Raw genomic sequence first — 25,283 nt, 5'->3', positions numbered from 1 at the left:
TTGGTGTTTGCTCTCCAGGTAGATGTAAGGTTTCATCCTGCTGGTGAAAAAAAGAGTTTAACCTTTCAGATGTACTAATTTCCCTTTTGAGTTGCTTTTGCTCAAGATTCTTTATATATTCCCCTCAAAGGCAAATGGTTGCTGACTTTTTGATACAAGTTTTATAGTACCCAAACCCAGTTTCCTTGTACAAGTGACAACAGCATCTTCAGCTCTTGAGCTTTGCCAGACTATTTTATAATACTGATCTGTTTACATGATCCAAAGATACTTTTCATTCAACAAAATTACTCAAACAACTGTTTCTTAAACAGCAAATTATTTATAGTTAATGCAATTCACAGTAAGAAGAAGTGTGTAGTTGTGGAAACCAAAAAATAAATTATGGCATTCTTGAGATCAGTGGAATTTTTCTTCTTTACTTATGTTCTAAGACATTTAAAGCTTAGTATCAGGGTTTATTCCTAATTGGTTTGGTCATTTAGAAAATACTGCGTTCCTGAAAACAAACAACATTTCATGATCAAAATAAGTCATCTAAATTTTGAAAGCCTCTCAAGGGGAATTTCAGTTTAAAAATATGGGACAAAAATCACTTGCAATTTTGCAAGATGAGTACGTATCAAGTGAGGTGAGTATGTTAGTCCTGCATACAGGAAAGGAGAAATAAAAAGATTGTAAAATCACAAGCACTGGAGCATGGGTGAGTTGCCGGCCTGGAAGCTGAAGCCACTTGTTTTCACTGAGATTCAAGCATGGTATTAAAGAATGAAAAGGGTAATGCATGCTCCTACTTATCCTTATTACTACTCCTCTGTTGACTAAAGGTAGCTACATTTTTTCCCTGTTTTGATGCCTGTGCGCTCTGACTGTCCCCGGCTATCAGAGACACTCGGCTGGGGGGGGTTGGCCGCCCCGCACTCCCGAGGTGCGCGGTGGCCCTCGAGGGGAACTTGGGATGGGGGAGGTCTTGGGACTCCGCATGGGCTGGGCTCTACTCCACTTGCCTCCGCCCGGGGCGGGCAGGCAGGGAGCCAGCGGGCAGGGGGCGGGCAGGCAGGGAGCCAGCGGGCAGGGGGCGGGCAGGCAGGGGCCCAGCGGGCAAGGGGCGGGCAGGCAGGGGCCCAGCGGGCAGGGGGCGGGCAGGCAGGGAGCAGGCAGGCAGGGGGCGGGCAGGCGGGGGCCCAGCCGGCAGGGGCCAGGCAGGCGCAGGCAGGCGGGGGCGGGGCCCGGCGGAGGGGCGCCCCCGCGCCCCCACCAATCGGCGCCGGCGGCGGGGGGGGCGTCGCGGGGGCGGGACGCGGCGGCCATTGCCCCCCGCCCCCCGCCCCGGGCGGCCGCCGGCGATGCTGGGCTTGCGCCGCGCTGCCGCCGCGCTGCTGCCGCTGCGGGCCGGGGCCCCGGCGGCGGCCGCCATGTCTACCCTGCTGGTCAGCCAGCCGCGCTACGCCTGGCTGCGGGAGCTGGGCCTGCAGGAGGAGAACCCGGGCGTGTACAACGGGCGCTGGGGCGGTGGCGGCCAGGTGCGGGCGGTGGCGCGGCCTGTGGCGGGCGGGGGGAGCGGGCCCGCGGCGGCCGGGTCCTGCGGCGGGGCGGCGCCGCGTCGCGCCTGGGCCTCGGCGGGGGCCTGGGCCTTGCGCCCCCTCCGGTGGGTACCGGGGGAAGCGCGGCCCCGCTGCTCACCCGCCCCTCCTACTCTAGGTGGTGACGACCTACTGCCCCGCCAACAACCAGCCCATCGCCAGCGTCCGGCAGGTAAGCCCGCCGCGGCCCGGCCCGGCCCGGGGAGCTCGGGGGCAGGGACCCAGCGGCTCCTCTGAGGAGTGTTAGGGCCGCGGCTGGGGAGCCGCGCGTCCTCTCGACCGGGGCGGGTGACGGCCGGGGTCTGGGGGGTGCGGGATCCAGGGGCGGCTGGCGGAGCTCGTCGCAGCTCGGGCCGTCTGGTGGAAATAAGCTTGTGGCTTTTCTGGGAAGAAAACCAGGCTGTTCGCCTTTACCCCCCCCCGCCCCTTGCAAGTGTTGCTGGGAAGAGCGGGGGCCGCTCCCGCCCGTCGCCGTTTGTTTCTAGAGGGAGCTGCACAATAGGTGTGGACTGGGGCTCTTCGGTGGAGCTGCGTGGCCGGGGGGGAGGTGTGAAGGAGAGCAACGTGGCGTTCACGTGGCAAATTTGTGGCAGTTCTTAGTGTGAGAATAGTGCTGTGGCACTAACTGCTCCTTTTGCTTATTAGGATTCATAGAACCGTAGAATCATTTAGGTTGGAAAAGACCTTTCAGATCATCAAGTCCAACCGTTAACCTAGCATTGCGAAGTCCACCGGCAAATCATGTCCCTAAGCACCACGTCTGCCTGTCTTTTGAATACCTCCAGGGATGGGGACTCAACCACTTCCCTGGGCAGCCTGTTCCAGTGCTTGACTACCCTTTCAGTGAAGAAATTTTTCCTAATATCCAATTTAAACTTCCCCTGGCGCAACTTGAGGCCATTTCCTCTCATCCTATCACTTGTTACTTGGGAGAAGAGACCAACCCCCACCTTGCTACAACCTCCTTTCAGGTAGTTGTAGAGAGCAATAAGGTCTCCCCTCAGCCTCCTCTTCTCCAGACTAAACAACCCCAGCTCCCTCAGCTGCTCCTCATAAGACATGTGCTCCAGACCCTTCATCAGCTTTGTTGCCCTTCTTTGGACATGCTTAGCCCTTGATGTCCAGTGAGGCTGGTGGAGTAGGTCAGTCCTCACAGCCTTTGTTTAATATTGTTAACAGTAGTAGTATCTAAGGTTAAAGCTGATATATGAATATATGATGAATGCCTCCCTTATAACTATTCTTTATGGAGCATCCTTTGTCATATGAAGGAAAATTTCTGCTCATGGTTTTTTTTTTGTGAAGGCAGCACATGTGGTTTTCCTCAACAGTAACTTCAAGCAACTCAGCATGCCATATTGGGACTAATCTATGGCAGGATATAAAATTCCTGTGGAAGTGGTATTCTGTAGTGCAGTACTACCCACTAGAAATGTCTTGAGCTGGATGCAGAAGCTTTTCTGTGGCATTTGTTTCGGGATTTTGGTTTTCCTAACTTTTTCTTTGACATGCTTCTTCATGTAGGCTAGTTTGGAGGATTATGAAGAAACAGTAAAGAAGGCTAAAGAGGCATGGAAGGTCTGGGCTGATGTAAGTTAAGAGACTTATCTTTTATAACGTATCTCTGGCAGGTAAAGGCCATTGAATTGCCCTATCAGGTGGAGGTGTAAAAACATGTTCATATTGTGTATATTGCATTAAAGCAAAAATCTGCAATGAGGACCTCAAGAAACAAACCCAGACAACTTGCGCACCTTACCATTGAGATACAAAGATGAGGACGTTGACTTGTGGAAAATGTTTGTTGGAATAGCCTGGCAAATTGACCCAGGTTTGTGCCGGTAAACCATTGTCAGCAGGTCCGCTGAAGGTCAGAAACCTTGTAGCGAGCAGGCTATCCCTGTGGGTGTGCTTAACTTGGTGTTGCCACATGCTTTCTCCTGCGAGAACACTTCCGCATATTTTGACACCTAACTTGTAGTGATAATCTGGTTCTCATGGGGTGAAGAAGACTGCTGGTTTTGAGTGTGCTTTTTTTGTTCACCAGCTGTCCTGGTGTTTCACAAAACAGCTGCCTTATTCCAAAACTTTAGTGTTAGTCGCTGTGTCAGACAACAGCTAAGCTATTTTTCCTCAGCAAGCTGTAGTTCTCAGTGTCCCTGTACAACCTACGTCCAGCCAGCATCCATTCTCTTGCCGGGCTTGGTTTTTATAACTTCTGCCACTTCTCTGATACAAGCTGAAACCTGAATTTGTAAGGTATTGGGCAGTCTGTATTTTATCCAGCGAAGTGGTTTGCCGTGCCTGAAGAGAACAAAGTTTAGGACAAACACAACAGCTTCCGCAGCTTCCTCAGGATATGGTAGTAGGTGTTCTTTTGTTACAATTTGTGAATATAATGTTGGTGAGCGACTGCCAGCTCCTGATGTGTTTGGAAATAATCTGAAAGCAGTCCTAACAGATAACAAAGAATCAACAGATCAAATGCTTTAAAGCCTCGTCTCAAAGCTGTTTGTTTTTCGTTTGTGAATTTTGTTTTTTTAATGAGCTTGTCTGAAAGATTTTGCCTGTAAAGAGATATGCTTGCATGGTTTATATATTCGTCGCTTCTGTCTTTACAGCTGCCTGTTCATCAACAGTTTCTAATCCTGTAAATCTGGTTGCATGCGTACGGTTTACTATTGATCCTGTCTATTGATTATTACCTAACATACTGATACTACATTAAAAAAAATCTATTAATATTTCATAAATGGGTTTAATTTTTTCATGATTGAGGCTTCCGTGTGTCTCAGCATCTGCTAACAAAATAAATGTAGGCAGCCACTGTCATACTGAAACAAAGAGTTTGAAAATGTGATGTTAAGTACACTTCAAAAGCTCAGAAACCAGTTAAGTGGGCTTTTATAAAAGTACTTGTTTCTTGAGGTGCAGCGGATTGTTTGGGGGCATTGTGGGTGGTGTAGCTGAACAGAAGTAGCAGAGCTAATAATCTGAATGTTTCTGGCAATATTCAGTGGAACTGAAGTTTTGAACAGACATAAATGTGTGCAGTGTTATCAGTCTTTGTGGGGCAGGAAACAGTTTCTTGTAAAGCAGTGTGCATGATAAAAATGAACAAGTAACGATGTCTTGGGAAGATAGGGGAAAAAGCACAGCAATCAGTGATTTCTTACTGCAGAGGTAGTGAACTAGCAGTATATATGCAGCAGAAGTCACAGATGTTCAATCTCAAATAGATTCTTTTGTTTTCTTTTGTTTTGACTAGATCCCTGCACCTAAGCGTGGAGAAATAGTGCGACAGATTGGTGATGCCCTGAGACAAAAAATCAAAGTTCTGGGAAGCTTGGTAAGGTGTTCTAAGAAGCAGCTTAACGTCATGGGGGCAGGGGTGGGTGGGTGGGTGTGTCCAAACTGTTTTTCTTGTTTTTTAGTGTACCGCTCTGCAATACTAACCTTAGTAATTGTTAAAATGATGTTAGTTCTGTTAGCTTGCCTAAAGAAATTCTAATTTAAAAAAGGGAAAATAAAAAACCCCTAAGATTGCATTTTGGCATCCTACACTGAAAATGATAATATGTAACAGGAAAAGAAAGTGTAATTCATTCTGAGCCTGTACTTTGGCTGGGAGGAATGTTATAACTGTTGCCCTGCTGTTTTCCCACTTGCCTGTCAGATAGGGCACTGTCTGATACTGAAAGTGTCCTGAAAAAGACCTTCCTCTAATACAGAGCTTTTAACCTTAAGCTCTTTCTGGTGATCTGCAGGATTTTGTGAACTGACATGTGGAGGTATAAGGCTTCAGAAGGTGAGATGGTCTTAACGAGATCATCTTGCAGTGCTGTGCAGGACATAAAGGTTGAAGGACCACTCCTTTAAAACACTTGCTAGTTGCTAGGGAAGAAAAGGAGACAAGTGGGGAACTTGCCACTTTCCTTTTACAAGGCTTGCCTCTATGTGCTGCTATTCAGAAACAGCTGTCAGTGAATAACTCCATGTGTAGTCAAGCCCATATTGTTAACCTACAGAACTTTGTTCTGCTGTTTCCCTTGATGTTGTGCCCTCAGCAGAGTTTCTGTGGTGGAATTAGATGCTAACATACTTTTGTATTCAAAAACCATACAGCTTCCCTAGTGAGTGTGGACAGACAGAAGTTTGCTGTATGTTCCTTGGACAAAACTTGTTACTTATTGCCAGAGCATTTTTCTAGTTTTCCCAAACAGATAATAAGTCTGTTCAGCTGTTCCAGGATAGGGGGTGAACTTCAGGGTAAAAGCTGTGCAGTAGGTATCCAGGTTTTAGGATGTGTAGAAGTGAATGATATTGCAACTCAGCTTTTCATATGCCGTTGGGAATTTCCAGCCTTGCTTCACTATGTCCTTGTCAAGTATCCAGACATATCTCTACTGCACTTATGGACTCACAGCTGTGTTTCTTAGTCTTTTCACGTCTGATGCCCCTCCATATCTGGTCACAGGTAGGGGCTATTCTTTCTGTCTTGAGATGACCACAGGCATCATGGAAATACCTAGAAATACATTTAGTCACCTTTATTTTAACCTTTGCATGGGGGATAAAATCTTGTGGCAATCCTTCAAACGTTATTCCTCACTTAACAGTTTTTTCAAAGTGCAATCATCAAGCTAAAGTGGTAGGTGATATCTGCATGAAAGTTGCACCTAGATATTAGAGCATGACTGTAAAATTAAGTGGGTGACTACTCCCTTCTGGATGAAGATGTCTTCAAATACGAGCCTATTCTCATTGATAATCTGTATGTCTGCTATGTACATCTAACATGCTTTTAACAGAAGGACGTAGCTTAGAATTGACTTCAGCTTTAAAAAAAAAAAAAGATCCTAAACATCCCAGGTTACTAACGTAGTAAAGATGTGCAGACATTTTCAGCAGTGTCTGAAAATGGCATCTCTCAAACTCACTTTGAGATATTGCAAAATGAGTAGTTTGCTTATGAAAAATGTAAATGACCATTTTCTTTTGCTGGAGCAGAGTAATCCCTCTCTTTGAACACCTGGTCCACAATGTATGCAAATATCCTGATGAAAATTCAGTGTTTCGTTGATCTAAACCTATGAACCTCATTACTGTGCGTATTCCTTTCGGAAGTTTTTTTATTTCCTCTGTTCATTGATTTCCTCTTCTAATTTCCTTCTATTCTATGGGAATGTGACTCCTGCGTAGTTGTCTGTTATGTTCTTTCCTTAAGCTGTGAATAACTCAGGAAGAGGTGAAGCTCTTCTAATGAAAAAATGTGTATTAAATCTTACTTGGTATACAGATATACCTGACATTAGTGGGAGACAAAATATATTGGGGATGCAAGGGAATTTTTTAAAAAAGAATTTTGTCTTGCTCTTAATTTTTTCAGGTCTCTTTGGAAATGGGAAAGATTTTTGTCGAGGGTGTTGGGGAAGTGCAGGAGTATGTTGATGTCTGCGACTATGCTGTTGGTTTGTCCCGAATGATTGGTGGACCTATTTTGCCTTCAGAAAGTAAGTATGTTTGTATGTATGTGTTTTTTGTTTTTTTTTTTTTTTGTACAAATGAAGAGATGGAGATGTATCTTAAATATACAGTCATGTAGTGCAGCAAAATCTCTGTACTGTGAGTTGTTTAGGGAGCATGTTGTCTAGGAATAGATGTGCTGGTAGGCAGTAGCGCCACGTAATGAACTACTTAGCCTGTGGCATATAGCAAGAGAGACAATAGATTTTTCTCACCACTTTTTGAAGCATTAGATTCTCTTTGATTTCTTTGTTAATGAAGGTCCTAGAGGAACGTACGTAAAAAGTTCAGCAGTGTATTTAGAAATGAGGGACCTTTTTGTCAGTTGTTGACTAGCAAACAATCACCATTCTCTTAACCGAATAGTTAAAATAGTAAAACTTCGTGTTGTCATGTTATTAGTTTTTTCCACAACCTCACTAACCTTGTTCCAGTAAGCTGCAGAGCACATACAATACAGCTCTCCACAAGCTAATGCTCTGGTGGACAGAGGAGTGATGCTAGGCCCCTTGCTCACATGGTTTCCTTTTGAAAAAAAACATTAAATGGATGCAAATTGAGTTATGTTGTGTCTTTGCCTTCAGGACCTGGCCATGCCCTTATAGAGCAGTGGAATCCTGTTGGGTTAGTAGGAATCATCACAGCGTTTAACTTCCCCGTGGCAGTTTATGGGTGGAACAGTGCAATTGCAATGATCTGTGGAAACGCTTGCCTCTGGTAAGATACAGCTCTCCAAGATGCTAACAGTATTTTAAAATTAGAGTGCTATTATGTCAGGCATGAAATTGTTATCAAATGTCTGGTGTTTCTGTATATTTGATTCTATCTCACGTAGGCTTGATTTCTATTTATTTTTAGGTTCACTTGTAGTTAAAGAGCTTTGTTTTATTTTGTGGTAACCTCATTTATGAGCTACTGAGATTCAGACTGGTCCAGGACTTAGCCAAATGGCCTGTTAATAAAGAACCCTGGTTGAGGTCTTGCAGCAGTGGTAGCGAACAGTTAATATTTTCAGCATTGGTACCGCTAAAATTAAGAATCTAAATAAATAGCTTTACTTCCTCTCTCCGCTCCTTCTTCGCTTTCATCTACCGGCTTCACTCTAATGTCTGGCGTAGCTCACGTTCACGTGGATTTCAGTGGAAGCTCTGAATGCTTAGCTGTGGAAACACGTGCTTGAGTTCCTGTCTTAACATACACCTGAAAACCAGCCTAACCAAAGTGTGCTGTATTTCAGATACCATAAAAATTGCATATTTAAATTATTTCTTATTCTCGAAGAACAGAAAAGAAAATAATGTCTTTTTTTTTTTTTTTTTTTTTCTTTTTAGGAAGGGTGCTCCTACAACATCCCTCATTAGTGTTGCTGTTACAAAGTGAGTTATGGTTTCTTTGCTTTCTGTTTTGCTTTTAAAACAACTTCTTTTCTGTTTAAGTAGTGCTTCGTGGTCAGAAGAACTGCTTTCCCCTTGCTACCTAAGAAGTAACAGTATATATAGGATGTTACCTATACTGTTGGCCATTTTTTTCTGGGACCAGGGCTGTGCTTCTGCTGAAGTAGGGCTAGCTATGTGGTTTGCTTCCCTGCAGAGGATGAATTGCTCAAGAAATTCAGCTTCCCTCAGTCACACACTCATGTTTCAGAGTCATCCTTTTTTTGGGAGTCTCAGCCCAACTTCAGCACCCAGTTTCTTGGCAAATTCTTCTCACTGGCTGTGTAGACCTATTTCCTGAAGATGCCTTCACACAATCTTTATTATCCAAACTTAGTAACATCTTAGCATGTGTTTCCAGGGTTCAAAACTCATTCTTGATAAAAAGAACAACAACTCCAAAGAATAAATGTCATAGTGGTACTTATTCTAGGTTTATTGTTACTTTGCTTACTATATTAGCATTTTAAATACTTCTCTGTTGTGTACTATGAATAACATTTATTTTTAAATGCTAAATATAAGTAGGTCCCTTTAAAATAACTAATTAGTAAGTCTTGTAGCTTTAATATCAACTCCTGAGAACAATGGCCCCAAACTACTTATGAGTATTTTATGTAACTCCATAACTGCATAGACAGTTAACTGTGTAGACAAGGTTTTTGCACACTGATCTAATGCTTGTCTGTGCCAGTTTTGTGGATGCGTAATGAATATATTTTACAGTCTTCTGTGTGAGCTATGAGTGTAACACCAAAGTCCTTGATAAGGGAAGTGAGTTATTTATTGTACAAACTACATGTCAATTAACTGCAAGACTGCTGCTTTTTAAAAATCTGTAGCTTCTTCAAGTGCATGGTCAGACGGTTTTAACAGTTCATTCCCTATTATATGCACCTGCCAGAAATCTCTGAAATCTTTACATCTTTGATTCTAGGATAATTGCCAAAGTCTTGGAGGATAACAAAGTGCCTGGAGCAATCTGTTCTCTGGTTTGTGGTGGAGCAGACATTGGGTAGGTAACATTTTTTGTGTTTTGTGAAGATGTATAGAGGATAAAGAATATTCTTTGAGGTACTTGTGGTAAAGTTATTCTGACCTCCAGGAGTTCCCACTACGTGCACGTACCTATTGCTATCATTTTTACCAACTGGTCTGAAACTGCTCTTGCTGTAAACATAATACATATTTCTACTTGCTGTTGTGAGATCAGCTGTTATCAAATAACTTATCACATATTTAATGGAGAGACATGACTAAGTTTATATTCTACTTCTGCATATGCTTACACCCAAAGAATAGAGCTAATATTAAGTTCCACTCATATTCTTAAGAGTTTTCAATTCCTAGCCTGTTGGCCTTTTGGACCACTTGTGGAGGAGAATACTTCACCGTTTTCCGTGCTTACATAGGACTCTGCAGTTGCTCATAGATGCATACCTCTGCTTGGAAGCTGTACAAATCATAGTTTTGTTTGCTTATTACAACATGGTAATTCCCAGTACAAACATATATTCAGATGTATTTTTTGAGCATTTCAAGAGAAGACAAAACATGGTAAGCATTAAAAAAAGTCATAAGTATCCATATTTTCTTAGGGAACATAACAATTGGAGCTGATCTCACTACGTACTTCAGATTGAATTTCAAAATTAGTACAGGTGATGCACGGTCTGAAAAGGGGGAGGGGAACAGCCTTGCTCCTTTTCTGACTAAGCAGCAGCTTTCCTGCTGTCTGCTCAGTTACTTATCTGATGTTTTCAAAGAAGTGGCTCTGACTTTAAAAGATCTCCCTGGCTGAAGTTGGTTTTTGTGGAAGGTGCCAGCAGCTTTTCCAGTTGTCTGCTCTTCCACTGAACATGGTGGTATGTCTCCCATTGTGCAGGACAGCAATGGCAAGAGATGAGAGAATGGACCTGTTGTCCTTCACTGGCAGCACGAAAGTGGGCAAGCAGGTAGCGCTCATGGTTCAGGAGAGATTTGGTGAGTGTGTGGGGTCTTCTCCACTTAATTTCTTTCCATGGTTGGGAAAGGCAGGGGAACCCCATAGGATTTTAAAATAACAGCTTGTTTCCCTTACCTCTTGTGTTACTTTTTGTTTTTTTAACTTCGTGGAAATAGGATGGTGAAACTGCTCAGAGCATTTTTCAGTTTGTTCTGTCACAACTCAGCGTTTTTTCCAGGGTATCCAAAAATCCATGGTCCTACAGTTAATTCTGGGCAGGATTCCATGATTATAATTGTATGGAGATTGTCAAGATGAACAGTCAGGGCCTATGGTCTTTTGGCAATGTGTTCATGGAGAAATGCCCCCTTGTCTTTTACTCCTTTTAAATACAGGAGAAAAGTTATCATTCTTGAGGTGCTGTTTTTGTTGCAGATATTTAAAAGTGTACAGGCATGAGTCTGTGCGCAGCTGCTGGACTCTAACTTTTTAGTTTTAAACGGAAAACCTTGTGAACAGGTTTTTCTCATTTTATACATTTGAAGTTCATAGGAATGTAAAAAAAAAATCACAACAGATTGCAAAGATTCATCCAGAAGTAGATGGTGATTCCTTCTCTCAGATTTGAGAGAAGTTGCTGGAGACATAAATAAGGCTGGTTAAATTCTATGTATGCATTTTGATCTCTGTAACACCTCCTCCTCTTCTTTGACTGCATCATACCGTTTATGCTGCAACTTTTTCTGTTTTCATCTTCTCCTTTCCAGTGCTATTTTTGCCTATTTTTTTAAGCTCCTTTCTGCCCTAACAGCTCTCCAGGTATCTTTCTTCACAATATGTGACAGATGTAGTATTTGGTGTCGTTTTCTTCTTTGGCTAGAGTGATTAGTTGACAGTGATGCCTAAAACTTTTTGTCTATCCAGAAAAACATGTTTAATGAAACTTAACCCTAGTTAGAGGTGAGCTCACTGAAGGAGGTACGGTGAATACAGGTGTGCATGACATAACTTGTTTTGTGTGTTTTTATTAGGTCGAAGTCTGCTGGAACTGGGAGGAAACAATGCCATTATTGGTAATATGCACTGTAGAAATTTAGTCCCATAGATAATATTTGGAAGTCAGTATACAAATATTTGTAGCAAATTATCCCTTTTTTCTCTCTTTAAAAAGTATGTAGTAGAATGTTGGATTTTTTCTGCCTTCAATATTGTGGAGGGGTAGTGTTTTATATAAAAGATGAAAGTTCAAGCTCTGACATGTATTCACCATTGAAGTGAAGAAGGGAATGGGAGAAGCAGAAAGCTTCAGTAGTGGGATGTGGACAATGCTAAATAAATTTATGTTAGGATAGTTCTAATCTCGTGAACACCGGATTTTTAGCATTTTAGAATGCAAGTACATCTGTATACAAAGCATGCAGGTATTTATTTCAGTAGCACATTTTACAGGTTTAAATAGCTTAAGGTATGATCTAGTTCCTAGATAAACATAGCATAAATACTGTGAAGCTAGCAATGTGGCAGAAAGAAAATATAAGCTCCATAAATACCTAAATTGCTATCCTGTTGTGTTGTAGCCTTCTGTTGCACCTTTCTCATATTATGGATAAATGTAATTGCCTGTCTAGAACATTAAGCTCTTTTGGAAACCACATTTGAGCAGGTCTTTCTTTTTTGCTGTACTACTTTGCAGCCAGTAGCATAAACTTGCTTTATACTTAGAAAATTGTTTCGTTTTTCACACGAAAGTCCTGCTTTTTCTGCAGTTGGCTTTGAATGATGGCATAAACATTGTTTGATTGGATTTTGTGCCAAATTTAGTAAGAATTTTGGATACTTAGAGTTCTGTGGGGCTGGTTAAGCTGAGTGATATTTTGGGGACCCTTTGAGCCTTGTACATACTAGCTTTGCTTTAAACATCCCAGTGTCTTCTAGCCAGATTAATTTGTTCTGCTCATTTATATTTTACATTATTGTGTACCTATGTGTTTTAGCTACTTTTTTTGCATGCCATCTGGGTACACTTTACCACTGTTTCGTTATGCTGCTAGATGTCTTGTGGGTGAGAGAGGGACAAGGTGACGAAATGGGAAGAAATTGCTTGTAGTTTCTTGAATTAAAATGAAGCTGAGGTTCTTTGCAAGCTTTACTGCAAAAGGCTCTCTTCAGTTGTTTGGACCTACATTTATGTCCAATCATGTGTGTCTAATTCCAGGCGTAAAAGTAATAGGAGTTTTGAGGTGTTTCTGTATGTGCTGTGCTAGTGGGACTATTCCTAATGCTTCTTGACCAGTCTGTCAGTTTATTATATTCTTTAGTGTCTTAAGTCTTGCGAACTGCCTGTTTACTTCAGTAACATGTTGATGTTTTAATTTTTGTTCAGTGTTTGAAGATGCAGATCTGAACCTAGTCATCCCATCTGCTTTATTTGCCGCTGTGGGAACAGCGGGTCAGAGGTGCACAACTGCTAGAAGGCTGGTGAGTAAATGTGTATTATCTGGTTTGGGTAGCTCTGAATTTAAACTTAATTCTAAATTAGCTCAGAAAATGCCTGACAATTCCTAATATTATGGAGAGCAATAAATAATCTTTGAAACACATTTTTACTTTGTCAAAAATCGGTCTGATGGGAAAATAAGATGGTAATTTGTCATTCTGCTATAATTCTAGCTCTAAAGAGTTTCTTTGTATGTGTTTCTAAGTGTACATGGTGCTAAAACTCAGGAAAATAAAACTTACCATACTTCCTGTGTTTCTCTGTTTTCATTGCCAGAGCTTCTTGGCTTGTGCCTGCTGCAAATTTTGGTGCAGGGTTTAGATTTCAACAAAGTGAGGGGGAGTGTGTGTGTTGCTTACTTTATTATTAATTTTTAACCAATCATTTTCAACAAGTTTAAAGGTGTTACAGTGTCAGTCTGTGTCTGTATAGTCTTTTCAGAGTTGCGTTGATTGGGTAAATATTAGTCAAAATTGATGTGGGTTAACTTTGGATATATAGGAAGGGCAGTGATTCCTCGAATTATAGCAATAAAGATTACTTGAGTATTTGTCTTAAAACACTTAACTAAGGAGTTTACAGAACACATTGATACCAATGATCAGAGATGGGGTAAAATTAAAAAGAGTTTTTTGTTTCTTTGCTTCTTTGAAATCTTCATAGTGAAGATTTTTAAATCTTCATTTCATGGTGTTGTTGCTGTTTCAAGGCCTTGCTCATTTTTAACTTTGGGATTTGCTGAATAGGAGCAACACTATCTCCACGTTTCATTCAGCCCTCTGCAAAGTTGCAGTAGTACTTCAGGAATAGTTACACAGCCTGAGCTGTCTTACAACCTTCTTATCACATTTTGTTTAGTTCCTTCATGAAAGCATCCATGATGAGGTGGTGGCAAAGCTTGCTAAGGCCTATGCCCAGGTCCGCATCGGTGATCCATGGGACTGTAAGTAGCTATTTCCAACTCATGGGTTTAGAACACAAGTTTCTGTTTCTTTCTGTTTAAATTCCAAAGAGATTATAGATCAAAGCTATGTAATTTTAGCAGTTTGCCAGGGCATGGGGATAGCTGGTTTCATTTAGAATACAAACTCTGAAAAGGAGGTGAAGAATCCAGCTAATACTGTTCATCTTGGACAGATTAAATAATTACTCCCAAAATGTCATGGTAAGAATATTTGCAAACATATACAGTTTTGCTGAAAGTATGCCTTTGGATCTTTTGTTTTTAGCTGACACTCTGTATGGGCCTCTTCATACCAAAGAAGCAGTGAAAATGTTCCTTGATGCAGTGGAACAAGCAAAACAACAGGGTGGCTCTGTGGTCTATGGTGGAAAGGTGACTTACTTATATTCTCCCTGCTACATTTAGTGCTCTAGGAAAAAAAGTACAGTAACATGGTGGCTTAGGCCAAAATTGTGCCTCAGTTTGTCCTGTCACCCATTTCAGGATGTTAAGTTAGTCAGTCTAAGAATGTCTGAATTGCAATCCTGTCTTTAGGGTAAAGATGGGTCTACTTACAAGCTACCTTCTACTCCAAGAAACGGCTAAGAGCTTTTGGCTGTTCCTTGCACTACTCCCTAATTGCAGGTGGTGGTGAAAATACAAACAGCAATGTAAATGGTGAATATCAAACACATAACAAAGAAAAATTGCGGTTCTGTTCCTGGATTCACAATATCAAACTTCAGGAAATACTGAAGATTCAAGAGAGCCACTTGCACATCCTCATCATACAGGATGTTTAATTCTCATGGACTTAACGTTCTGGCAACTCTTGTCTTTCACTGGCACCTTCTTTATTCCTAACACCTTTAAAGTTTTAATCAGCTTACTAATCAGCCTAAAAGTAGGAGAAAGGAAGTGTTTTTTGTTAGCTGCTAGACTTTGAGATTTGATTACCTGCTTAGTAGACTAAGTTACGCTTCTGTATTTTAAATACTTAAATGAGTAAAATTTAAGTTATCTACTCAGATGACCTGACCTTCTATTTCTGATTGCTAGGCACAACTATAGTAATAAGACCATGAAGGATTCCCTTCCTACACTAATATTAAGCAGGATACTGGTTTGAACTTACACAGTTGTTTCTTCTTTTATGTGTTTTGAAGGTTATAGATCGCCCTGGAAACTATGTTGAACCAACCATTGTGACTGGCCTTGCTCATAATGCACCCATTGTCCACACTGAGACATTTGCCCCCATACTATATGTGCTGAAATTTAAGGTAAAATAACAATGGGAAATTAGTCAGGTGTTAAGGATGCTAACAGAAGACTCAGGAGAGAGATTTCAGATGTATGTCATGTTAATGTAATTGTCCCAGCACTTGAAGAAGTGGTAGCTGTTGTTCTGCACTGTGGGATATCCACTGTAATAGCTTACCTCACTGTGTAGCTGCATTTATGCATTTTCTGTGAAGACAACTGGAGAGTTGAGATAAGAGTCTGTATAGGAATAGATTTTTGTTGTTCACGTCAACCTGCTCAAAAGCAGGTTGTGTGTTTTGTGCAGTGGTAGAGGTATTCTGTCCCTGACTTGATGCATGTGTATTTGCCAAGTGGCATTCAGTATATTTGCATTATGGCTGTGGTATGTTTGGGTTTTTCTCACAGTGCTTTTTTGTAACTGCTTTGCTTTGAATTGTCGTGGTTTAACCATTGACACATGCTCCTTTTAGGAGGAAGAGGAGGTTTTTGCCTGGAATAATGAAGTAAAACAAGGTCTTTCCAGCAGTATCTTCACCAAGGATTTGGGACGGATTTTCCGCTGGCTTGGGTATAATTTAAGTTATTTTTCTACCTTCCTGAAGCATAAGAGCACAGTCTTTCATGTCTTTTGTAAACCTATGCACGATGCTAGTGGAGCATTTTATAGCCCTCATTTTAGGGAAGGAACCTTTCCTGGTCCTGAGGAGTAATTGTGTCTTATCTTTGTTTGTAGGCCAAAGGGGTCTGACTGTGGCATTGTGAATGTCAACATCCCAACCAGTGGGGCTGAGATTGGAGGTGCTTTTGGTATGTTACTTACATTTGTTTCTTTATCCTTTAAATGATTAAATCCTCTAGCATCAGGTCTAGAGACTTGGTATTATTCTTAAAGCTTCATTTTTTTTAAAGCTGGGGGGATTTTTTTTTTCTAATTACTTTGGAAGAGATTAAAGCATTACCACTGTAAAACTAGTATGACTTAGATCTCCTCATCCAATTTTTCAAGGTTTTAATCAGTCCATTTAAATGACTAAATCTAAAGAAATCATTGAAGTTAATTTTGAATTATACTGCTTTAGCAGAAAATAGAAAATGACCAGAGGTAGTTGGATTTCAGCTTTTAAAAACATCTGTATTTGGTTTTTAAATACTCCATGTATCATTCCCCTCTCCTCATCAAGGGAATGTAACTCTGAAGTATGTTCTGAATATGTTTAGAGATGTGGCTGAGTAGAAAACTGTTTAAAACATTTTTAATTAAAACAGCCTTGAGCATTTTTGTTGTGTATGTTTGCATGTGTATATAAAAATTACAACATAAAGTATTCTTGTGAGAAAGTCTTTAAATACATTTTTGCCTTTATTTCTCTTTTTTGTATATACTGAAGGAAGTGAGGGGAAGGAAGAAGAAATATTCACTTTACCATTTAAACAGTACAAGAACCAACACATTCTTGTACTCTTGTCTCATGTTAAAAGAAAATATCTTTAAAACAAGGGCCTCTGGTGCCAGCATGATGAGAATTTCAACTCCAGGCAGATGTTTTTTGGATCAAGCATGAGGAGAGAGCTAGCTATGTGAGTTGTATGTGGTGGTGATCTGGTAATTATTTAGATACAGAACAAGGGCAAAGGAACAGTTTTTCCCATGAGTATTTACAAAATGTTTCACCTCCTGGAGTTAGTCCAGATTCCCATGCTGAAAAAAAATTTCAAGTTTTCATTTATAGCCTTTTTCCTACAGGTGGTGAAAAGCACACTGGTGGAGGAAGAGAATCTGGAAGTGATTCATGGAAACTTTATATGAGACGGTCTACTTGGTAAGACAGTCTTTTTAAAATCCAGATAAATGTAAATTACAGGTAAACCTGTGAAAGTTCAAAACCTAAATCCTTGACTACAGGAGGTTATCTTCGATAAATGTCAGATAACCATGTATGAGTGTAATTGCCTTTCCTTCATGCAAGAATTTACATCTGTGTTCCTAGTAGAAGATAATTTGAAGGGTCTAGATAAAGACCTTTCTTTGCTCACTGTTCCTCAAAAGGAAAAAAAAATATTCTGGTTTTTTCTGCTCTTGCCTGATTTAAACACGGCTAAAAATTATATTACTGAAACTTGCCAGGAAATACATGAAGTGGCAACCACAGTGAGGAGACTGCTATTGCCAGTGGTAGGTGATTTAGCTACATGTTGGGTATCTGTCCATAAATCTCGTGACAGGCTGTAGTGTCACCATTCCCACTCTCTCCTGGCCCTCCCTAGCCTTTATCTATGCTAACTTTGGTTTCCATGCAAAGGCTTATGAATGTGAGAAGTCCCACCTTGATTTTTCTGTATGGACATTCTCCTAGTAAAAGGTTAAATAGAGAGTGATACTTTACTTTCTCCTTGATCTATCAAGGAAGAGATAATGGGGAATATGGTCTTCCTCCATACATAGTTACTATATTGAAAACGGGAATAACGTCAGTTTATAACTTTAAATAGGCAAACTGCTTACAGAAGTCTTTTGTATACGTGTGACAGAAATCAGAAAGTGTGTACATAGAAAATGGACTGCGTAATCTGTCTTAGTGATCAAGTTTCATCTCTAAATACTTGTTTCTCTTGCAGTACAATCAACTACAGCAAGGATTTACCTTTGGCTCAAGGAATCAAGTTTCAGTAACAGCCTTATGGACAGCCATGCCATGAACTGTCCTAGCATTTCAGAACCAAGCACCTTCTAAGCCTCATGGCGAAGAAAATTAATTATCTGAAACTTATCTGCAGCAAGGATACTAATTCTGTCAAAAAATCAGCTACTCTAAAATTGCTTTACTTTCAATGTATGAAATTACTACTTCAGCCTTCAAATGAGAAGTACGTGCTCTTTGGGAAGAAGGGAGTTTTGACTGAAACTAACAAACTTGGATTCAGGCAGCCTGAATAATCTTCTGTTGCCTTATCACTATATTTCAGTATCAACACTGTCTGTATCCCCTGCCTCCCCACCATTCACCGATATTTCCAGCTAGTAGAACTATGCTTCAAACTATGTGCTGAGTTTCCTACGGATACCTGGTGCTATGGGGGGTGGGCAGTACAGGGCTATTTTTCAGTGCGTAAATAAAGGTACATTTTGTGACATACCTTGGGCTTCTAGGGTTTTTTTGTTCGTTGTTCTGGAGCAGGAACATTCAGCTGACTCCATTTTCACACAGCTGGGAGAAGTCTCACTGGGCTAAAAGCACCGCTTCAGTTTTCCTGCCTCTCCAGAAAAGAGGCTTTCGCCTTGTGTGTTGGGAGGTGAGGGGTAAGGCCAAGGGCTACTGCAGTCTCCTGGAACCTCCTCTTAACGCTAGGAGGAGCCACAGCCAGTTCAGGTTGTCACAGCCCTTGTGACACTCTACAACCAAACCAGCTGAAGAGCTGGAGATGCAGCCAGGAGGGAATACTCTTCCAGAGGGAATTTGCATCAGCTCATTTAGCAGCTTTGCTCAGAGTCCAAGATGAGAAAAGGCACGGTGCTACTAGGCTGACTATACATTGCCACAGAGTAACTTCTGAGGTTTTTAATGTACCATTTTTGGAGGAGATTTCTTTTCCTCTCAATCTTATGTACTAAATTGCCACAATCTCTGAAAATGGCAGAGCTGTTCGTTTTGGGCTTGGGTTCTAGGACTCTGGTTTGGCTTTTGATCTATTTTGACACTAACACCTTATAATAGTAGTGTCATCCAAATTGTGCTAAAGGTCCAACGTACTGCAGTGCTAGCTGGTCTTCTTTCACCTTAGTATCTAGTTTTAAAATACATAGTATTTTGAATTTTACTTCTGTATTATGGAAAGTATTTCGGGTGTCCCTTTCTACAGAACAAACAGCTGGTTTTTTCCTACTGAGTCTCTTACAGCTAGGTGAACTCTCTCCTGTAGTTCTTTGTGCTTGGCCATTTAACTAGGAAACAGATTTCATGAAAGAGTTTTGTGTAGTTGCACACAGAAAGAACTGAAATCCCCTACACAGACAGATAAATCATTAGCAGATAGAGGGAAAAGAAATAATCCAATTTCTAAATTTAATTATTCTGAAAATAGCACAAGTTACAGAAGCTGTGTTCTTTAACACTGTTCTGTGGCACTGAATGTCAGTATGAAACTGTTTCAACAATGAAAAATAAGTTCAAGAACTCTCCCCTTTTTGCTGCTTATTAATAGTTTTTGAACAGCCTCATTATGTCACATCTGTTGTTCTGGAAAATAAAGGCATTTTTACTCTTTTTGGATAAAATAATTTTGCAAGTCCAGTGGTTTAATTTACAGGAATAAGGTTAACTCTGCCATCTGGCTTCACGTATGTGAACTCGGGCCACGGAATGGAACAAAAATGGGATGGCGAGTCTGATGTTTGACTGGTCTCCAAATCGTTATCTGAAAATGGGTATGAATGGAAAAAATGTAGGAGTGTAATCAAGAGGGTGACTGTAGAGCAAACATGCTAAACCTTTTTTTAAAGGTTAACTTGACATTTTGATATGTCACAATCCTTCAACACAAATTTTTGAGTAGTCTTGCAGAGGACTCAGCTTGAAATACTTGTGTAACTACCTCTGTGTATTATGGTAAGCTCATTAGATCCATTTTATGTAGATAAATAATGGCCTGTCTCCGTAAGTAGATTATGAATTCATCCTGACTTTTGCTGAGTACATGAACTTCTATTGCAAAGACTGTGTTATCTGCATTGTCATTGGACTGCTCGTATGGCATTACAACAGGTAATCATAACGCTTCATCTACTTCCCAGACAGCTTTTAATCTCTTAGATGATTTTTGCAATTTGCTGCTCTCCACCCTTCTATTTATTTAGTTACCTGTTGTTGAAGAATCCTACCTGAACTGACTGGCTGAATGAGTTCCAGTGAAGTGGCTCTGGGGAGAGTGCCTTTTAAAGACAGCTGCAGATTGTAATAGATTTTGGCAAGGATTTAGGTGCCTATAAGCAGTTATGATTATGATGAGGTATTAAACTAAGGAGGTTTAAAGATGCTGTAAGCACTTTGTTTCTCAATTTCTGCTTTTAATTTGGAAAGTCCACTCACGAGATTGTACACTGCATTAGCTGTCATTGGGTTATCTCACCCGAAGAAAGCAATTTGAGAATTCATAAAATGTGTCTGGGAGCTACTGGTATGTGCAACATAACGGCACTTGCAGTTTTAATACAAATTCTATCGGCGGCATCCACTGTTGCATAAACTTAATTACCACTGAGTGTGTAACACCAGTGAATAACGAGTGTTAAATGACACGTGATCAATAATTCATTTGTTAGCACAGTATTGCTTACTGTGAAATGACCTTGATGGGAACAGTCTTGCAAGTAACTTCCTTTCTTTTTGGCATATTATTTTTAACTGAAGAAAAATGCAAATTCTACTAACGTCATTTTGACTTACAAACAAACAGAGCAATTGCTTTTTTAACGAACGGTGAAAAATCAAACCTGCAGGCTGTAAGATGCAGGCTGCTACTCTCCCATGCTATTGCATCCTACCACAGTTCCCAATAGCAGAGTTGGTATGGGAACTGTTTTCAGGAACCAGGAATACTGCTCACCAATAGTAGGTCTCAACTTGTGTTTTTGCAAATAGCTGCCCTGCAGTGATGAATTTAAAACAACTGGGAAAGTGCTCACTGTTATCTTTCAGCACTAAGAGAGCAACCTGTTCATATTGTATCATGTCGTTTTCTGTCATTCAGTTCTATAAGTTGTTTCTGGGTGGGTTCAAAACCAAGAAGCTGCCAGAACTCTTAGTTTGTGGCAGCTGCCTATGTTTCCGTATGAGCTATTATATATATCGTTGCTGCATCCAAGACTCGTTGGCCTGTACTAATCCATTCAAGTCTCTGCATTAATCTCAACAGGAGCTATTTAAAAAAAGAACGTGTAAATTACAGGAGAGCTCTTTGCCTGGCTTGTCTTCTGAATCACTTGCCACATTGGTGCTGCACCAATGTGTTGGGCATGTATTGCACAAGTGTATATTTTTATTTTCCTATGTGGAAGAGGACAAATATTTTTAAGGCTTATATATGGGCAAAATGACTTAATCACATAAAATTAAATTCTTGAGTAAAACTATGGCTTGGCAAGGACTTTTTTAACGTCTTGTGTTCGGTATTCTGAAATGCGTATTCCTTGATCAGCAAAACATGCTGTCATTTGCTACATGCCTAGTGTTTGAAAAATAATGGATTAATTACATTCAGTTGCTTGCAAACTTCTGCTGCCACTGAAGTGCTTCTTGCAGTGCAAAGCGTCTCGTCTAACCTTGCATTTTGAACGTGGTTGCCTGCGGGTACCTGCTACAAAGGTACGTACTTGCTCACAGTCTCTTCTGCTAAATTATTAGCATTGATTTTCCATACAGCTCATTGCTTTCCTCCAGAAAACAGGGAAAGGCTTCTGCATTTTGGGACAGGGACTTGCACAGTAAGGCATAGCAGAGCCTGTTTTTTTTTTAATTGTTGCGTTCCTCCCGGTGTCGCTGTTGGTTAGGCTAACGCCTGCCGAAGGGCCGCGGAGCAGCAATCCCTCCTGCGCAGAGCAGCCTCTGGGTTCGCTAGCCAGCTGTGTGAAACACAAGCCTCTTCTTCTGACTGCCTTTCATATTCCGGCACATCTAAGAACACTACTTCTGAGCTGGTAATTAAATAAATTTTTTTCTGCAAAAGCTTCAGTCGATTAGTGCAATTGGTAAATAAAGCATTAACTCCAAAAACCAAAGGATAAAAACAATAGTGTTTCAGCTGGGTACTCATCTCCAGGGAAGAACAAATTGTTTAAAGCTTGCTTTACCCAGTACGTTACTGTTCCCCAGCATTATGGTTCTGTTTCGCTGCAACCTGATTTCAGGGTGGGGGTAAGAGGAACGAACAGTGCAAGCCAGATATCTCACCTTTAGAGGAAGGCACATACTTTCATTACGTTGCAGTCTGGAAAGCTGGAAGTTGGTGGTAATTGTGTTTCACACTTCCCTGGCACTATCCTTACAGGTGTCCCAAACCTCCTTAGTAGCGCCAGTGGAGTCAGCATCACCCATTCGCTTGTTCAAGGGAGCGTTAGAGAGGTAACGAAATGCAAGTTTAAAAACGAGAGACTGAGGAAGAACAGAGGGTAAATACCATCTCTCTTGCTTCTAAGGCTTTTATTTAGTCCCCAAAATATTGCTGAGCACTTATTGTCTCCTGTCTTGTGGATTTTAAGAGGCTACTCACTCATTGGCCTGTGGTATAGACTGACATGTAATGATATAAACCTCTCAGTTTGATGTGGTAGCTATATTTGAAAAGTATCTAAAAAGGGTAGCACATACCTCTTCTGCGAGTTGTATTTCTTCTAACTACACTTTTTACCAGAATTGCTGCTAATTTTATATTTTTAGCACATTTATCACCAGAAGTATGCAGGATACTCATAGAACCCCAGCATATAAACCTCTTTCTGGCTCATATGTGACTGCATTCACTTATGACTGTATATGCTCACGATTATGTGTTTGAGAAATGAAGGATATCTGTTTGCTCCATAAAGAGTAAAGACATTCCTTCTCCTCTCAATTTGACCCAGACAGCACTTGATTTATGGTCTTGGTTTAAGGCAGAACAAATAGCAGAGTAAGGTTATGGTGATGTTTCATGATACAGTGCAAGTCAAACTACCCTCCTAAGATTTGCTATGGTATTAAATCTTTGTAGGCTGAAAAAACAATGTGAGGAGCTTAGCTGAAAGAAAGAGATGGTATGTAGGATCATGCAGTGACAGCAAAGGAGACAGAACCTTATAGCAATAAGAAACAAGTCAGGGATGGAGCACAAGGTAGGAAATCTAAAAATGGTGAGGCAAGCATCACTGTTCCAAAGCAGGCTTAACCAACACTGGCTGCTGTGATCCTCTCTTGCCTGCTGATTTCCTTTCCATGTTTTTTGGTTAGATGTGTTACTGATCTTTTTTTTCCCTGCCAATTTAATGCTGAAGTGACTCCCTGCAAAGCCTGACAAGGACCGTAGTTGTACAAGGGCATCTGTAGGAAGGCAGCAGCCGGTCACTGGCTGCAGAAAAAGGAAGGGCCTTGAAAGTGAGGATGAAGAATTCAAAACCACCAGCAAAGGAGGTGGTGAAGCCAGGGTGAAAAAAAGACACCAGCAGTACCACAGAGGAGAGAGAGGACCCAGTACCAGACTTGTAGATGCTGGATATTACACTGGGAACGCTGGGGAAGGGAAGGTCAGACTATTGCCAATGGGAGGTGGGGCAGAGTGCACAAAATAGGATAGATTGAAAGAGTATGTTTTTTAATATTGTATAAAGGAACAAAAGGATAAGAGAACAGCAAAAGGAGCCAGATGTACTCTAAACTAACACATAAGGCTGCAATTAGGGCAAATAAAGCATAGACAGACATATTCACTATGGAATAATATCATCCTAAATCTCCAAATCTGTTAAGAGTTCATTGGCTGGAGCATGAATCAGGCAGTAGGACAGGCTGTCAAAACTATCTGTTGTGATTAAAGAAGAAACCAACAGCAACATGAAGGAAAGCATCTGAGAACAGAAGAAACATTCCTATTTTGATGGTTAATGTTTTCTTTACTGTAAAAATTGTCCCAATGTCATTCAGCATGTTTTGTGTAAAAAAAAAAAAATTAAAAAATAATAAAACCACACACACCAATCTCTTTGTTCCGTGTTTTTTAAAATCAGCTCTGATGTATTAATCCACGCATTTCAAATCTGTAGATTTGTTAGATTTGTTAGATTTATGTCAGCCAATATTTGTCTAAGTACTCTAGCTTGCATGCTGATCGTATCATTTAGTCTTCTGGCTGTTCACTGCTTGCTTCGTTCTGAACAATAAATACTGAAAGTTCACAGAAAGGCTAACCCTTACTGGTACTTAGCCTGTGTTATTCCATGTTGTGTTGTTCCTACAGGAAACAGTAGATATGAAGCACAATTTGCACAACTTTTTTATGAGTTCCTCAAATCACAAATTTCCTAATTGCTGTAAGTAAGTGAGAAGTTTGTCATTCCTCAGAGACTTAGCTTGTTTCTTTGGGGCTTTTCTGAAATTGGCTTAATACATTGGTATTTCAGAGTCTGCTGGGTTTGCAGAGAATAAGTGATTTGCTTGGCTTACAATAGCCCACTGCTAATCAGAAAACACATTTTTGAATTCTGTATTTAAGCTGCTAAGAAAACTTGTTTTGCAACTTGGGTTAAAATACCAGGAAATTGTGGTCTTAATTCATTATTTCCATACTGTCCTGGTTTCAGCTGGGATAGAGTTAATTTTCTTCTTAGTAGCTGGTATAGTGCTGGCTGGGGTTAAACCACGACACCTACCAGAGATCAAAATGAGTTCTGGCATAGAATTACAGCCGATATGACCAAAGTCAAAACAATTCATTTTTCCCCTAAATACCTATAGACCAACACGTATTTTTCTATAGCATCTCCATGACTTTGCATTTGGTTTAATTGTTTCTCTAGTTCATCATTCTGTAGCTTCTCATTCCACAGCACTGAGGTGAGATTAGTTAACCTTTGTTATGGTTCAGTAAATCAACACAGCAGAGCAGAAAATATTTGTGCTCTTCTTTCTCATTATTCTGGTTTAGCACTCTCTGTTTGAACTCTGTACAATTCTGTATAATTACTCCAGAATGATATTTACTGGGAGTAGAGAATCTGGATCTGCATGTGTCTTTACCAGGCCACTTAATTAAGATTTGAAGTATTAATTTTTGCTTTCTTCCACCAAGACAGGATGAATACAGTGAGTGCAGCCAAAGCACAAATCAAGTTCTCCCTGATCTCTGTTGTGAACTACTGTTGTTCAGCTTTCATTTCCTCCACAGCTCTTGCCCAGGAGACGGGATGCGAGACACTGTATTTTTCTGCAGTACGCTATTCTGCTGCTCTACTTGTCCAAGAGATGAGAAAAGCTGTCTGCCCTTTCTTGCCGCCTGAGCTGCCCTGCTGTGAACGCTTGCACCCAGCAGGGCAGTGGGCAGAGCTGGGCAATGAGCACGCAGGCAT

General features: G+C 40.8%; 1 protein-coding gene across 1 annotated transcript; it reads left to right on the top strand.

Annotated features, from left to right (window-relative positions):
- Positions 1 to 1,320: 1,320 nt before the first annotated feature.
- On the top strand, positions 1,321 to 18,327 carry ALDH7A1 (aldehyde dehydrogenase 7 family member A1). The gene is made up of 18 exons (XM_087742477.1): positions 1,321 to 1,523; positions 1,702 to 1,755; positions 3,108 to 3,173; positions 4,852 to 4,932; positions 6,973 to 7,096; positions 7,694 to 7,826; positions 8,441 to 8,485; positions 9,480 to 9,557; positions 10,428 to 10,525; positions 11,519 to 11,560; positions 12,871 to 12,965; positions 13,843 to 13,927; positions 14,214 to 14,320; positions 15,094 to 15,210; positions 15,664 to 15,761; positions 15,927 to 16,000; positions 16,938 to 17,013; positions 17,810 to 18,327. Exons 1-18 carry the CDS (start codon positions 1,347 to 1,349, stop codon positions 17,862 to 17,864), a joined length of 1,605 nt encoding a protein of 534 aa, XP_087598603.1. The 5' UTR covers positions 1,321 to 1,346; the 3' UTR covers positions 17,865 to 18,327.
- Positions 18,328 to 25,283: the final 6,956 nt, after the last annotated feature.

This window comes from Nipponia nippon, unplaced genomic scaffold (assembly GCF_047370975.1).
Source record: "Nipponia nippon isolate SJK-2023a ecotype South Korea unplaced genomic scaffold, ASM4737097v1 scaffold_8, whole genome shotgun sequence".
Lineage (NCBI taxonomy): Eukaryota > Metazoa > Chordata > Aves > Pelecaniformes > Threskiornithidae > Nipponia > Nipponia nippon.
This window is presented reverse-complemented; position numbering and strand designations above follow the sequence as displayed.